The 15,523-nt window shown below is 43.6% G+C and overlaps 1 protein-coding gene across 1 annotated transcript in view; it reads right to left on the bottom strand.

Annotated features, from left to right (window-relative positions):
* Nucleotides 1-15,523, bottom strand: part of GPR107 (G protein-coupled receptor 107) — a 70,150-nt gene that overhangs the window by 39,852 nt on the left and 14,775 nt on the right. The window contains exons 2-9 of the mRNA XM_026514186.4: nt 9,792-9,914; nt 9,423-9,473; nt 9,092-9,171; nt 7,955-8,094; nt 6,332-6,369; nt 4,649-4,705; nt 714-824; nt 261-394 (exon numbers count right to left, since the gene is read on the bottom strand). Coding sequence (XP_026369971.1) covers nt 261-394; nt 714-824; nt 4,649-4,705; nt 6,332-6,369; nt 7,955-8,094; nt 9,092-9,171; nt 9,423-9,473; nt 9,792-9,914 — 734 coding nt within the window. The remainder of the gene's footprint in view (nt 1-260; nt 395-713; nt 825-4,648; nt 4,706-6,331; nt 6,370-7,954; nt 8,095-9,091; nt 9,172-9,422; nt 9,474-9,791; nt 9,915-15,523) is intronic.

Raw genomic sequence — 15,523 nt, 5'->3', positions numbered from 1 at the left:
CTTGCTTATACATTTTGTTTTGCCTATTAAAATATTTGGATTTGCTTTTTAAACAAAGCAAAGGGAAGTAAACAAACACCAGGGCACGCAAAGGCTCCCCACACTGCAAGGCTTACACAGTCTCCCTGTTTCAGGGCAGATCCCCCTTGAAGAGGACAAGGTTGCTAGTGCCAATCCCTCCGAGGCTCAGAAGCCAGCAAAAGGTGAAATTATGCACCTCTCAACACACTCTAAGCTGGACGGCTCAAGAAACAACTCACCGTCGTTTTCGAAGGATGTGAATCCAGATGGTTCCAGAAAGGAAAAAGAAAAAGGCCATAGAAATGTATAATTTTGGGAGAGGGATCTCTCCTGCGGAGAGGTAGCTGTCAGGGTTCTTCTCTGTGATCTCAATCTGAAATGAACATGAAATTAATGTTTACTTTTCAGGAACTGGTCATCCCATAATCAGCAATCTGTCACCTTAGCTGCTTCACTTGACTAAGGAAGTATCAGCAGGTAACAACCACAGTTCTAATGCACAGGTTAAAGTGTAAAAACATCCCAAATTGCTTTATATTTTTTTGTGAATCCTCTGCAGAACGGGATTCTGGCCACATTTTTCTCCTACTCCGCTTAAGTGTTGTTAAAACCTACTCTTATAATGAAATAAATGTCTCACATTTTACAGGGCTGACAAAATCCGTGTGGAACACCTTCCATACGGTACTCACATCAAGGCTGAAGGAGAACTTGTCGCCAGACCGCACTTCGTTCCCAGAGCATTTATGGAAATAAAGACTGTAGAGGCCTTCTTGGTCATCGGTGCTGATGTTAAAGAAAAACTGAAAGTGAAGAAGACAAAAATTGAAGAGTACCTAAATCCTCAGCTGAATGTTTTAATCTCAGAAATAGATCATGAATGCTATGGACAGAAAAAATATATAGATTTCTTAATTTCTTAATCAGATTCTCCCAGAGCAGAAACAGACGTTTTCGGGGTGCCTGGGTGGCTCAGCCGGTTCAGCGTCTGCCTTTGGCTCAGGGCAGGACCCAGAGTCCTGGGATTGAGCCCCACATCGGGCTCCCTGCTCAGTGGGGAGCCTGCTTCTCCCTCTCCCATGCACCTCCCTTCTTCCTGCTCATGCTTGCTCTCTCTCAAATAAGTAAAATCGTTAAAAAATAAAATAAAATAAAATAAACAGATGTTTTCTTGTTCTGTGATTCTGTCTCAATATTTTGCTGTAACAATTTTCAAGGTAGCAGGAAAGGGGACAGAACAGCTCAGTGAACACCTCTATGCCCGCCACCGAGGTTCTATGCCCACCACGTCGCCGTCCTCATTTTGACACAGAGCCCCCCTGCCTGCGGTGGCTTCTGCTGAGGGCTGGAGGGATAACCTACGAAGCAGGTACCTCGTTTCCAAGTCAACATATTATTTTGCTCTTTAGGTGAAAAATACTCCTGAAAAGAAAGGAGGCTCCTCTGCTACTTGAAAAGGTAAAGAACCAATATTCCCTCGTTAAAATTTACTCCTGTGATTTCAGGCAACAGAGACATAGGCTACATTTTCTACATGGACACATTTTTCTATTTCTCACGTTTCATGGGTTCAAAATGAAGTTTAATGTAAATCCACACATTTTATATATAAGATTCTAGAATACGACTCCTTGGTCAATTCTAGAGAGCATTTTGCTAGAAGCTGAAAATACACTGCTTAGGGCTACGTAGATGATAAGCTATAAGAAGAGGCGAGGAACTGATGGGGATAACGTTTTTCCTAACAGCTGGGTAGGGATGTGAGGGTCACACGGGGTCTCTGGGGTGCTGGCACTGTTCCATTTCTGGTCTCCAATGACAGTTACAAAGGTTATTATTTATAATTATTTGTACTCAACATAAATGCTATGTGCTCTTCTGCAAGGGCACTACACCGCACAGTTAAAAAGGACAGGGAAAAACAGACATCTGACAAGAATATGGAAATAAAAGACCAAGAACATTCAAGCTGAAATTATTACTGTGTTAAATTGTGTCCTGAACTCAGCGATGTAAACCTAAGAGCGTGTGTTTTAGTCTACACAGGGAGAGCCAGAAAACGCTTCTAAACATAGTAATAACTTTTAGTTCCAAAAGTAAGACTCATATGAAGTTTCTAAGAAATATGAATTTTTTAAAAAGTCAGTACAATCATCATGATTGATCAGAGCAGGTACCTGACCCTTAAAAAAAAAAATCAAACAAAAATGTATGTTTTAGAGCGGGAATGAGGGCTAATAGTCCCTTTCCTGCTTTAGGCGAATAAAATATCATCCCTGTTCTGTGGATGGAGAAGAAAAGCTCACAATGGCTGCCTTGTCCAAAATTAGGATCCTGAGTAGCAGAACAGCAAGGAGTCACCTACTGACTGACTTCTTTACGAGAAGGGAAGCCAGAGAAGGCAGACGGTCCATCCACTGCCTGTTTCCTGCATCCCAAGAAGCCTATGCACTGCTTATCTCAACCAATGTCCTTAATCACAACACTCACCCTAACACAAAGGTTTAGCAACTGACAAATGTGTATATCCTATCATGCTTTCCTTGGTCATTTAAAAAAAAAAAAAAAAGGCTCAGGGGCGCCTGGGTGGCGCAGTCGTTAAGCGTCTGCCTTCGGCTCAGGGCGTGATCCCAGCATTATGGGATCGAGCCCCACATCAGGCTCCTCCGCCATGAGCCTGCTTCTTCCTCTCCCATTCCCCCTACTTGTGTTCCCTCTCTCACTGGCTGTTTCTATCTCTGTCAAATAAATAAAATAAAATCTTAAAAAAAAAAAAAGTTTAAAAAATAAATAAAAAAAATTTTTTTAAAAGGCTTAAAGAAATTTCAAAAAAACACTGTATTAACAAGCACTTTTAAGTGAGAAAGAAAAGAAAAAAGAGTACCTTTTGTATTGTCTTAAGGAGGCAGTAAACAAAGTGATTAAACACATGGATGGGCCTTGGAGTCAGACAAAACCTAGGTCTGAATCCTCCCCTTGGGCAAGTTACTTAACCTCTCTGAGCCTCAGATTCCTCATCTGTAAAAGGGGAGTAGTAACAGTGCCTCCAGCAGAGAGCTGCTGGCAGGATGAACTGAGGTAATGACAACGTGTATGCACTCCGCACCCATTCGCCCGGCTCCTTCATTACTAATGGACAGTGTATTACAGGCCACGCCCAAGATTAGGGATTTCATATACGTCCGAAAGAAAAACAAACAAACAAACAAACAAAAAAAACCACCTCTCCCTTATGGCTACCCTCTAAAGGGAGCCACAGAAAATAAGCATAATAAATAAGTAGAGCACATAGCATGTTGGAAAGAAGAAGTGCTAAGGGAAAACCAGCAGGAGGAGGTGAGGGAAGGAAGCTGCATTTAAAATAGGGCGAATGGAGGAAGCTTTGCTGAGAAGATGACATGTGAACAAAGGCTTGGAAGAGGAAGAAATTCATCACTGGCTTCTGAGGGACAAGCATTCCTGCCAGTGGGTACAGCCAGAGCAGAGCCTAAGGCCTGGTCGTTTCTAGAAGCATCGAGGTGGCCTCTGTGGCTGGAGCGGAAACAGGAGCTGAGGTCAAAGAGAAGACAGCGGCCACACCTTGTAGACCGGGAAAGGCTGGAGCTTTTGCTCTGAGGCAGATGAGAAGCTGCTGAGGGTTCACAGCAGATGAGTATCCACAGGCTCTCAATTAGCTATTAATTTAACCTATGGTCACTAAATCTAAAGACCATACAAAAATTAGTTAGATAGGCAAAATAATTTATGCTGAAAGGAATCAGAACACTGGAAGCAGGGATGAGGGACCCTGAGGTGGTAAAAATATAGAGAATCTTGATAGAGAGTGGGTTACACAGGGTGCAAGCATGTCAGAACTGATCGAACTGCACATTTAAGACCTGTGCATTTCACTTTAAGTAGATTATCCCTCAATTCATGAAAACTGCTTAGAAAAGGGGCAGTGATTCTTACAAATTAATGATAAAAGATTTGTATAATGCTTCCAAAGCATTTGTATATTAACAAAGCAATACTTAGAACAACCCTATGAGATAGGTGCCATCACTGTTCACTCTCAGATGATTAAAGAGCAAGATCCAGGAGTGAAGTGAGCTGTCTAAGGTCACCCAGCTCGTCAGTGGGTGCTGAGACCCTATCCAACGTCCTACCCCATCCACAGGCTCTGGTGCTGCCATAAACACTCATGGGCAGTGAAGAAGGGGGCAGATGGGCAGTCAATGCTGCTGAGCCTCGGTGAACTCATCTCTAAAATCCTACAGCATCCTAAATGATCACCAGTGTTCTTCTAGGGACAGAAGTCTGTGCTTCTAGCACACTCCAAATGGGAGGCAGCACGGGATTAAAGAGACAGCGGCATGGGGACAGCCAGGCAGATGTGGGTTGGAATGCGGACCTTGTCACTCACACTGGACATTCATAAAGTCACTCATTCTCAGAGACATGATCAGCTAAGTGGTGGGTAACGATATCCACCTTGTGGGTTTGCTATGGAGAGCGCTACCGCATTCGAGTGACTGATACGTAGCATGCCTAAATTATTATTCCGAAATTCAAAATTCCTTTGCAAATTCACCCTTTTACACTATAGAGATAAATCCTATGAAGATTACTCAAAGAGAATACATACCTGAAAAGAAACTGCCCCATCACTATTGTGAACAGAAAAGGATTTTTCTCCCATTGCCTAAAAAAAACACAACAACTTGTTTTAGGATGAAACTGGCAGAAAATGTACACTAATAAAAATAAAAATTAAAAGAAAAGCACATCCTTTTTAAATCTTAAATCTGCTGACCTTCAAAAGCTCTCTGGAAATAAAATTCACCATCCTTTCAAGATGTCTGCAATCCCCTTTCACAGAGAATGGAATTCTTCCTCACCCATTTCCTTTTCTCAGCAGTCTCTTCTGCCTCCCACTACCCCCCTATTCCCTGCCCCCCCCCATCCCCCTGGAGCGTGTCTCCATTCTTACAGCTCCAGCAGGACTACAGATGCCCACCCGGTCACATCCCGACACTTCACCTGGACGCCATTCCCAATTTCAAATGATCAGCGTATTATTGCCATCGGTGCAATGGACTAAGTCTCAGCAGTGAGAAGGAATGAACTATTACTGATACACCCAACAACACGGATGAACTCGAAAGAATTATGCGGAGTCAAAGGAGACAAAAAGAGCACGTACTGCAGAATGCTCTTCTATAAAGTTCTACGTTACTCATCTAGAGCGCAATTCAGTGGTTGCTTGAGGATGGGAGGAAGACAAAGGGGCAGGAGGAACCTGTGGGGTGACGGATATGTTCACTATTTTGTTGTGGTGGTGGCTTCGCAGGTATACAGTCAAGTCAAAACTTAGCAAACTGTCATTGTAAGGACGTGTCGTTCACTGCAGGTCATTTATTTTCAACACAGCTGTTAAAACTAAATACTGCCATTTGGATGCTCCCTCTTGAAATATGAAGATCTCCCAAACCAAAACGTTCCCAATTTTTCCTTCTGCTGTTTCGACCATCTATCTACCCTTCTACAAAACAAACAATCAAACAAACAAAAAAAAAACCCCTACTCCCCCCACCCCGCCACCACCCCACCCTACCCGCATCCCTTACTCCACATTCCGAGACTCTGCTCTAGTGCAGGTCCTCGTGGCCCTACACCTGTACTGTCACAACCACGTTCTTCCTGGTCCTCCTAATTTCACCGTCTCCCTCTCCGAGGCTGCTCTGCACATTACTTTCAGAACATCTGTCCCCAACACCCTCTGTAGCACAGTCCTTCCTGATCAATAACTCCTGATGACTTCCTATTTTCTATGCAGCAATAAACACCCTCCACTGTCTGGACTTCTATTATCTCAGATCCCTCTCTCTGCTCCGAAAGCCACACTTTTTACTTCCCATAGGCCAGCACCCAGCATTTGTCATGCTCGTTCCCACTTCCGGTCCTTGCTTATGACATTCCTTCCTCTTCCCCAAACAAATCCACCAAACTCCAAACCCTGACGACACCTTCTTCCTGAGGGCTCCCCCGTCACTATCTGACCCTCTACTATGTAAGTGCTGTACCACTTAGAACGCACCGTGACTCCGAAATTCTTCCCATATGGTAACATTATCTCTCCAAACAGACAACAACTCCCGTGGACTAGGGGTGTGTGTGTGTGTATGCATGTGCGTACCTGTATATATGCATGTATATAAATACACCCACACTCACACTCCTATCCCCACATGTGTACATTCACATATGTATCCACACACGCACACGCACGCACATATATATCCAGAAAGCTGAGCACAGCGGTTCTTACCTTTGAATCTCCTGTACTTCGTTTAGATCTTCCAGCGTCTAGAAGCAGAAACATTTAAAAGATATTATTGCGTGATTTGCTTATGTATGTTCTACAGTATCGTTTTATGAGGCTCTAGCTTGTCTAACATCAAATAATCCAAACAAACAAAAGGTGTGGCCGGATGCTACCTTGCAGACAGACATCTCAGATTCCAGAACAATTCTCGAGCCGCAGAAGCAGCGAACTGGAGCTTGTTGCATTACCAATGTTCTCTGATGAAGGATAATATTTAGTATGACAGGGAAACCGGCTCAGAACAATCTAGCTATGTTCCTGCAGTGGTGCCACATGGAGTGACTGTCCTCATTGTCTACGTTACCATGCTTGAAAACACACCATCGTTTTAAAATACATAAGTGACATTTATTTACACACACGGAAAAATTAATAGCAAAAAATATTAGCACAATTTATGCTTTTTTCCCCCCACAGCAAGGTGTGTTAAGACTGCTGATGGCTACTTCCATGGAACAGAGAGGGCACGCGTGCCTTATCTTCATCTAAGGTACCCTTCACGGGGAAGACAGGATTTCAAGCTCCCTGCAGGGGGAGAGTTTCAGAATAAAAGGAGGCAATGAATACTTTCCGTGCCGGGCATGCACATGTGAACAAGAAAGGAATGGTGTGCACACGCTAAGCTATGCCATTACACAACAAACGTAACATTTCTGTATGTCTTTTCATTTGGGTTAGAGTTTGACAAGCTGAGAAAAAAATGTGTAAATAATACAACAAATAGTAAGCTCTCTTTAAAGAACGAAACTATTAAAGCTGACAGTTAATAAAAGAGGCAATAAATATAAACCGGTTACTCAGCATCTGGAGAAAAAGCGCAGCCTCCGTAGTCAGAGTGAATACAAAACAAAGAATATCCTTTTTGTCTTTTACTTTGCGATTAACACAAACACCATAAACCCAGTCTTGGCTAGGATATGGTAATGCGGACACTATTCCTACATATTTCCCAAAAGGAGCATCAATTCATACAAAGCATCTGGAAAGGAACTGAACATATCTACCAATATCCTCCAACGTATTCACGTCCTTTGAACCAAATATTCCAATTCTGGGAATCCATCCTAAAGAAAGTTCTGATCAAAGTTCTACAAATAAAGAACTCCCAATGCAGCAATATTTACAATAGCAGACCGTGGAAATACGTCTCCTTAAGGGGAAAGCTTGAGAAAATTACAGGATCCACGTAACAGGAGGGCTGGTAAGAACGAACCGTCTGCAAGCTGAGTGAACAGGGATGCTTAGGAAATTACAAACACGACTATGACTTTCTTTTTCTCGCTCTGCTAATAAATTTTAAATATCTTAAAAAAAAAAAATCAAACATTTCAGACCCAGGAAAGAGCCAGAAGGAACGTAGATTACTCAAGTCCTAGTGCTGCAAGGATGGAGAACGATTGTTCTTTTCCCCACCTTCTCCACAGTTTCCACCTTTAACAGTTATATATTTTTGTACAACCCCCAAAATAAAATAATGCTGTGATTGTGTGTGTTTTTACTTAGACACAAAAAGAATCTACAAAGCAGGGCAGTGAAAGAGATGCCATTCTGTGCCTGACCGCTGACCTTGTTTTGGCTGAGTCTGGTTGCCCGCTGAAACAGGGTTAGCCCCAGGCTCCTGGCTCTGGCCTGGGACCTTCTCATCCTTGCTGAAGACGATCTTTGGTAACTGCGTACCAGTTTCTGGTGGGGATCTTACTTTCACCCTACATTCAAAGTAAGAGAAAAGAAAAGAAGTTCAAGGTAATGTGATGGCCATCTGAGTGCCACGGGTTACACACTGTCTCAGTATCTAAATCCATCATCTCAGATAGTCCTTGTGAGTCCCTCATGTACATTCTACTGGCTGCTTTGTGCACCTGCTGAAATGGGGACTCAGGAAGGTTAAGAACTTGCCCAAGAGTGGTGAGGCCGGAAGCAGCCAGCCAAGGACCCAGCATTCTACTCTGAAGCTTCCGTTCCTAGCAGCCACATTGTTCTGATGGACATATTTTCCCCTAAGGGTCTATAACGTGTTCAACAAGGGGAATGGAACAAGGGGCACAGAACCAGTAAGACGCTAAAGTAAACTCTGGAGGGGCGGCATGTGAGAGGCAGCGCGCACAAGCAGCGACCTGCCTGGGGTGCATTCCCTCTCTTCTCGCTTCTCAGCAGACCCCATCCTGCCAAGGAGGGGCAGGTGAGGCCCCATGCCTGAATGGACATGGGACTAAGCTAGCTCGGTTGAGCTGGACGGGAGCACTTCTAATCCTGCCTCATGGGGGAGAGGTCTCCCTCTTCCCCTGGATGTCAGCTGGCTGTGAATAATGAACTCACTCTGTTGAACACGCCATGCAGTGGGTTAGGCTGTTCTGCCTTTGCCTCCAATGCTCTTCCCTTATTCACCTGGTGAAGTCCACTCACTTAAAGGCTGGCTGGGCCAAGAGCTGCTGGAAACCTTCCCTTCTACAATTCTCTTCTACAATTCTTCTCTTCTACAATTCACCAGTTTCTCTGCCCCACTAACTCTCTATATTGCCGTGATCATCTGTATTGGTGTTTGGCCTCCCTCATTCATCTCCGTCTCCCTCATCGTGTTCTTAACCTCCAGAACTCAGCACAGTATTTGGCACATGGCAGACACTCAGTAAATGTTAGCTGAACTACCAAATTCCCAGTAACTTCACTTGAGGATGGAACTGAAGGAACATTAGAATTACTTACTCACTTCTGGAGATGTCTAGGATTAGAAGGGTGACAGAGACAGACTGCTTTTTTAAAATACAGTAATTCACATCTTCATCCTGAGAAAGGAAGACCCAATTGTACATCACCTTATTCATTCACACTAGAACAAGAACAGAAAGTTTTCAGGAACAAGGCAAATAAGGGATCCAACCTCCGTCCCAAACAACACAACTGTGGGTGCCCAGAGATGCTAGGGAGTCGAGGCAGCCACCACAGCGAGAAAGAGCACTGACAGAAGCAGGGTGTTCCCAGCCAGTGTCTTGGGCTCACGTGAAGGGAGTGATCAGGTCATGTGTGTCATGCTCACCAGATAGGAAGAAAATCCGTCGTTCTTTGTGCGGTCTAGGCTGAATCCGATCTAAGAGGGGGTAAAAAGAGTAGAGGTAAATACCCACATGCTGCTCTGGCATCCATACCTTTCTTACTCGAAGAGCAGAGAAGGTGATTCTTTGGCCTAGCCGTTCTTGATTTTCTTAGCATTTTGTAAGAGGGATCACTAATTACTAAAATTATTCAAGAATTACAACTGAAGTGTTAAAAGTAAAACTATGTGACGCCTGTTCACAAGTTTAACTTTCTCCATATTCTGAGACTTCGTATTTTTAAGTGTGGGGTGAAGCTCTCATCTGAGCAACAGAGAAGGGTAAAGCCCTTGACCTCCCAGGAAGGCACTTACAGTCGTGTCCTTGTCTGTGGCTCTTGCGGGGTCATTCACGGAAAGGCTACTGACATTAACCACCATGTACCCATCCTTGAAGAATCCAAAGGTGTTCAGATGAACCTTATGCCTCACATCGTCCTAAAAAGATTCAGAGTGGTGGCATTAGTAATATGGAGAAGTTAACTTGATTATTTAACCTATTTATTTCCTTGAAAAATACGGTATCTAGCTAGCTAGTCACTATTTCCATATACTTGGCAATATATATAATATATATACCTTATCTTGCTGTAAAAGCTGAGGAAGCCTCATCAGAAATTCATAAGATATCAACAGTTTGGCAGAAGGAAGCACATAATAGATTCAATTCATTCCCATGTATGTGTAAGGGTCCCAGGGCAGACTTGGTGATCCAGTGGAATGTGAATTCCAGGGAAGGAGGAACGATGTTTTCATCATTCTCATAAGCTTCCTGCTAGCACAAGGCCTGGAATCCAGGAGGCATTCAAAACATGTTGGGGAGTGAGGGGGAGAAGCGGCCAAAGCTGCCCCAAGAATACACTCATTTTTATAAACCTTCTTATGAATCTTATGTACCTGGATCCTCCGACTGCAGGATGACAAGGATACCCGACATTACTTTTCTAACCTATAATACATTTTTTTTTTTTTTACATTTGCACCTATAAACAATGTTTCATGTGACGGGTTTTCAGGAAACAAAGCCTTATGCAAAAGGAATCCAGGAACTAGCCAGGAGGAGACAGATCTCTCGGACACAGGATAACCCTGAGATTTGCCAAAACTGACCACGTGGGCAAATGCCGACCACACCTGCTTGAAACTGCCTCGAAGTTGTGATTCCAATCGCAACAAAGTCAATAAATTTTAAGGCCAACAGAACAACAGTATTAGTGGATACTTCTCAAGTTGAAGTTTCACCCAGACACGTCCTACTGTGTAAAGTCATGAGTTTTATTTTTATTTTTTTAGAAGATTTTATTTATTCATTTGAGAGAGAGAGAGAGAGAGAGAGAGAGAGAGAATGAGCGGGGGAGGGGGGAGAGGCATAGGGAGAGGGAGAAGCATGATCCCCATGGAGCAGGAACCTGACGCAGGGCTCAATCACAGGACCCCGGGATCATGACCCGAGCTGAAGGCAGGTGCTTAACCGACTGAGCCACCCAGGCACCCCAAGTCATTAGTTTTATATAGAGAATCACTTACCTAAATGAGAGCACCTTCGGTAAGTCCGCAATAAACTAACAGTTATTAAGTAGCTCCTAAATGCCAGGTGCCAAGCTAAGCACTTTTCTAAAACCTGCATTTGGTTCCTCCTCAAATCTGCACAGTCATTTCTGCTACTGTTCGCATCTTGCTCATGGTTTTTAAATTCTACCCTTTGAGGGCGCCTGGGTGGCTCCGTCAGTTAAGCCTCCGCCACGATCCCAGTGTCTTGGTCAGTGGGGAGCCTGCTTCTCCCTCTCCCTCTGCCGCTCCCCCTGCTTATGCTCTCTCTCTCAGTCAAATAAATAAAATCCTAAAAAAAAAAAATTCTACCCTTTGTTTCTTTTGATTTTAAACATAGCTATCCGACAACATAGCGAGCTGCTCTGGGGGCTCTAGGTCTGCTCTCCTGCTGTCTCTGCCAGCTTTCCCAGCAGGTGGTGTCTTGGTGTGAGTGTTACTTTCTCTTTCTAGACCGGGGTCTCCTGGACATCAGAGGAAGTCTAATCGCCAACCCCAAAGACCTCCGGGGAGAAGGCTGTGGATCAGATCTTTGGCAGAAAAATCATAAACTGTAACCCCCTACATAGCTAAAACACACATTTTATAGCCATTAGGAGGGTTATGTTTCCCAGCCCACTCTCCTACTCAAGGAATATAGCTCTGGGAGTACCGCAATATTAGGGGTTACGGAGAGGGACACAGCTCCCGCATTCTCCCCCTCCCCCGCCACCCCCATCGCCCCTTCCAAGGCTTTGTTTGGCTCCTGATCCCAGCCAGCCATTCATACTCCAAGGCTCTAGGGGCCAAGTTTCCACAGTGTCTCAGGGCAGCCCTGGCTTGTGTTCTTCTACCCACTGAAATCGCCGCTCCCCACCCGCCCCCCCTCTTTTTTTTTTTTTTGCCCCTGGGAATTTCCCTTATTTTCCTAGGATCCAGCTATGCATTTAAAGCATGTTTGCTGGCCTTCCACTTCCTGGTGGAGCGGTGTGCAGTACACCAGAATTCCCAAGGAGAACAAGAAAAGCAAATAAGGTATAGAAGTCATCCACTGGAAGGCAGGAGGGGGCTGCTAGGCCACAAACCCCAGAAAAGCTAAAGCTCGTGTCCTTTCTCAGGATCCTAAGAGAAATGATTTGAGTGGCTATTTTCTCATCTCGCCCAAAGGTGCTACAAGGCCACTACCATCCTAGATGCACAGGAGAGAAACCAATTCAACTACGTATGACGGATGCCTTGGGACATTGCGGCTTCATACCCTGGCAGAATCCCCAGATGAGAAGGGCGGGAGAGACAGAATGAATAAACAAATTCTTGCCACGGGCAACAACATAGGTGAACCTCACAACATGATACTAAGCAAAACGAGCCATATCACCATAGGTATAATCAAGTCGAACGCAGGGGGAAATAATCTATGGTGACAGAGGTCAGGATGAGGACGATTCTTGGGAGGGAGAGACCTGCAGTCGGTTGTGGGCGGGGGATGGGGGGGTGGAGGGGTGGTCTTAAGGAGCTTCTGGAAGTGCTCAGTAATGTTCTGTTTTTTGTTGGTTGTACAAGTGTGTCTACATTGTGAAAATTCAGAGTTATAGGCTAATAGTATTTTTAGCATGTACATTATATAATAAGGTTTAAATTTTACAAGTATGCTTGTTCTAATGTAACCAGCATTTAGATGCTGTGCAGCAACATGGAAGGCTGTTAAACACTGCTTAGCTCATTTAGTCCACCACCATACGTATTCCTTAGGTATGTGGGGGGAAGATGCTTCAATTGCAAACTTATAGCAGTTGCTTTTCCCATATAAACATTTTATTCCTTTATTGTTTGTTCTCACTTTTATATTATCATTTCACTTGATAAAACAATGCCACTAAAAACCCATTTTTGAAGAATATTTTGAACATCGATAACCGCAACACAGCTCCACATCCTCCATACCTGAGAAACAGGCTTTCCTGTGACAGCTCACCCCATCCGGCCCGGGAAGCTCCGTGCCAGGGATGCAGACACGAGCTCAGGGCGCAGTGACTACCCAGAGCAACGCAGGCGTAAGTGGTGACGCTGGGATGTCAATACTGATCTGTTGTGAAAGCCACTTGCACGCTACTGCCTCCCAACATGTGAAAGTAATCATGAGAGAATATGAGCTGCACGTGGGACAACCTGGAAGACAGGGACAAATTCCTAAAAACATACAACTTCCCAAGACTGACTCATGAAGAAAGAAAACCTGAATAAACTAAGAGTGAGTAAGGAGACTGAATCGGCAATCAAACAGGAAAGTCAGCTAAGGCAAAATTAACAAGAACCCCTCTCAAACTCTTCCAAAAAAAAACTGAGAAGGAGGGAACACATCCAAACCCATTTTACAAGGCCAGCATTATCCTGATACCAAAGCCATACAAGGACACTACAAGAAAAGAATATTACAGGCCAGTATCCTGATAAGCACAGATGAAACAGTCCTCAGCAAAATACCACCAAACTGAATTCAACAGCACGTGAAAGGGTCATACACCACGACCAAGGGTCATACACGCCTGGGATGCAAGGATGGTTGAATACATGCAAATCAATACATGTGAAACGCCACATTAACAAATTGAAAGGAAAAAAATCCCATGATCACTTCAACAAATGCAGAAAAAGCATTCAACAAAATACAACATCCTTTCATGGTAAAAACTCTCAACAAATTAGGTATAGAAGGAATGTACCTCAGGATAATGCAGGCCATATGTGACAAGCCCACAGTTAACGTCATCCTCAACAGTGAAACACTGAAAGCTTTTCCTCTAAAATCAGGAACAAGATAAGCTTCCCCACTCTCACCGTGTGTGTTTCAACCCAGTACTGGAAGTCCTAGCCAGAGCAATTGGGCAAGAGAAAGAAATAAGAGGCATCCACATTGCAGGGGAAGAAGTACGACTGTCACTATTTACAGATGGCATAAGGAACTCAGCACAACAGCAAAACAGAAACAACCGCCCCCAAAACAACCCCAAGTAACCTGATTTAAAAATGGGCAAAGGATCTCAACAGACATTTCTCAAAAGAAGACCTACAAATGGCCAAGAGGTATATGAAAATGTGCTCGACATCACCCACCATCAGGGAAACGGAGATTAAAACCACAATGAGAAACCACCTCACCTGTCAGAAGGGCTAATACCAAAAAGTCAAAAGAGAACAAGTGTTGGTGGGGTGTAGAGAAAAGAGGATCCTTGCACACTGTCGGTAGAAATGGAACTGAAATAGTCTATGGAAAACAGTGTAGAAGATCATTTAAAAAATTAAAAATAGGACTATCATATGATCCAGCAATCCCACTTCAGGGTACACATCCGAAGGAAGTAAGATCAAAATCCTGAAGAGACACAGCTGCGCTCCCAAGTCCACTGCAGCATTATTTACAACTGCAAAGTATGGAAACAACCTAAGTGGTTGTCAAGGATAAATGGGCAAAGAAAATGCACACGTGCGCGCGCGCGCACACACACACGCACACGCACGCGCGCGCGCACACCACTGACTATTATTCCGCTTTAAAAAAGTGAAATCTTGTTATCTGCAGTACTGTACATGAACCTGGAGGACATCATACTAAGTAGAATAAGCCAGACACAGAAAGACAAATACTGCATGATGTCACTTATATGTGAAATCCAAAAACGGTGACTCCGTAGAGGCAGAGTGCAGACCGGTGGTTACGGAGGGCTGCGGGGTGGGGGTGGGGTGGAGGGAAATGGAGATGTTGGTCAAAGCCTACAAAGTACAAGATATGCAGGATGAATAAGGTCAGAGATCTAATGTACAGCAGGGGGACTAGGGTTTACAATACTGCACTGTTCACTTGAAATCTGCTGAGTAAATCTTGTTCTCACACACAAAGGTAGCGATGTGAGGTGCTGGATATGTTAATTGGTTTGACTGTGGTAATAATTTTATGTGTATCCAAACACCACATACATCTTAAATACATAAAACTTTTTATGTATTTATTTGTGAATGAAGCCTCAAGAAACCAGGAAAAATATTAAATGCGAAGAGCAAAGTCCAAACTATGTAAAGAGTTAAATTTGTGTTCAAAAAATAAAAGCATATGTATTTACACTTGAGAGAAATTCACCAAACTATGAAAAGATGAGTACCAGTGCGATGGTAGGCAAAACTCTACTTTTTAAAATTCCTAACGATGGTCATGTATTATAATTAAAAAAAAAAAATCAAAAAATTTTTTCAGTATTACCATTTGCCAGTATTATTTGTGGGACCCTCCCTAACCTAACCCCCAGCTCCATTTTAAGCTATCATATTGCCATGTCAAATAAGACACGTATGGAAGTGACTCTGCAAACTCTATTTCGCTACACAAATCACAGAAACACCGAAATTTTTAAAGTAGAAGGAACCAGGAAAATCATACATAATGGCTCATTCAACTGTATTTGACTCAATTCACAGTGTAAATAAACCAGTATTTACAAAACACCACTAATGGCTGAGGCCCCAAA

The sequence above is a fragment of the Ursus arctos genome, unplaced genomic scaffold, assembly GCF_023065955.2.
Source record: "Ursus arctos isolate Adak ecotype North America unplaced genomic scaffold, UrsArc2.0 scaffold_18, whole genome shotgun sequence".
Lineage (NCBI taxonomy): Eukaryota > Metazoa > Chordata > Mammalia > Carnivora > Ursidae > Ursus > Ursus arctos.
This window is presented reverse-complemented; position numbering and strand designations above follow the sequence as displayed.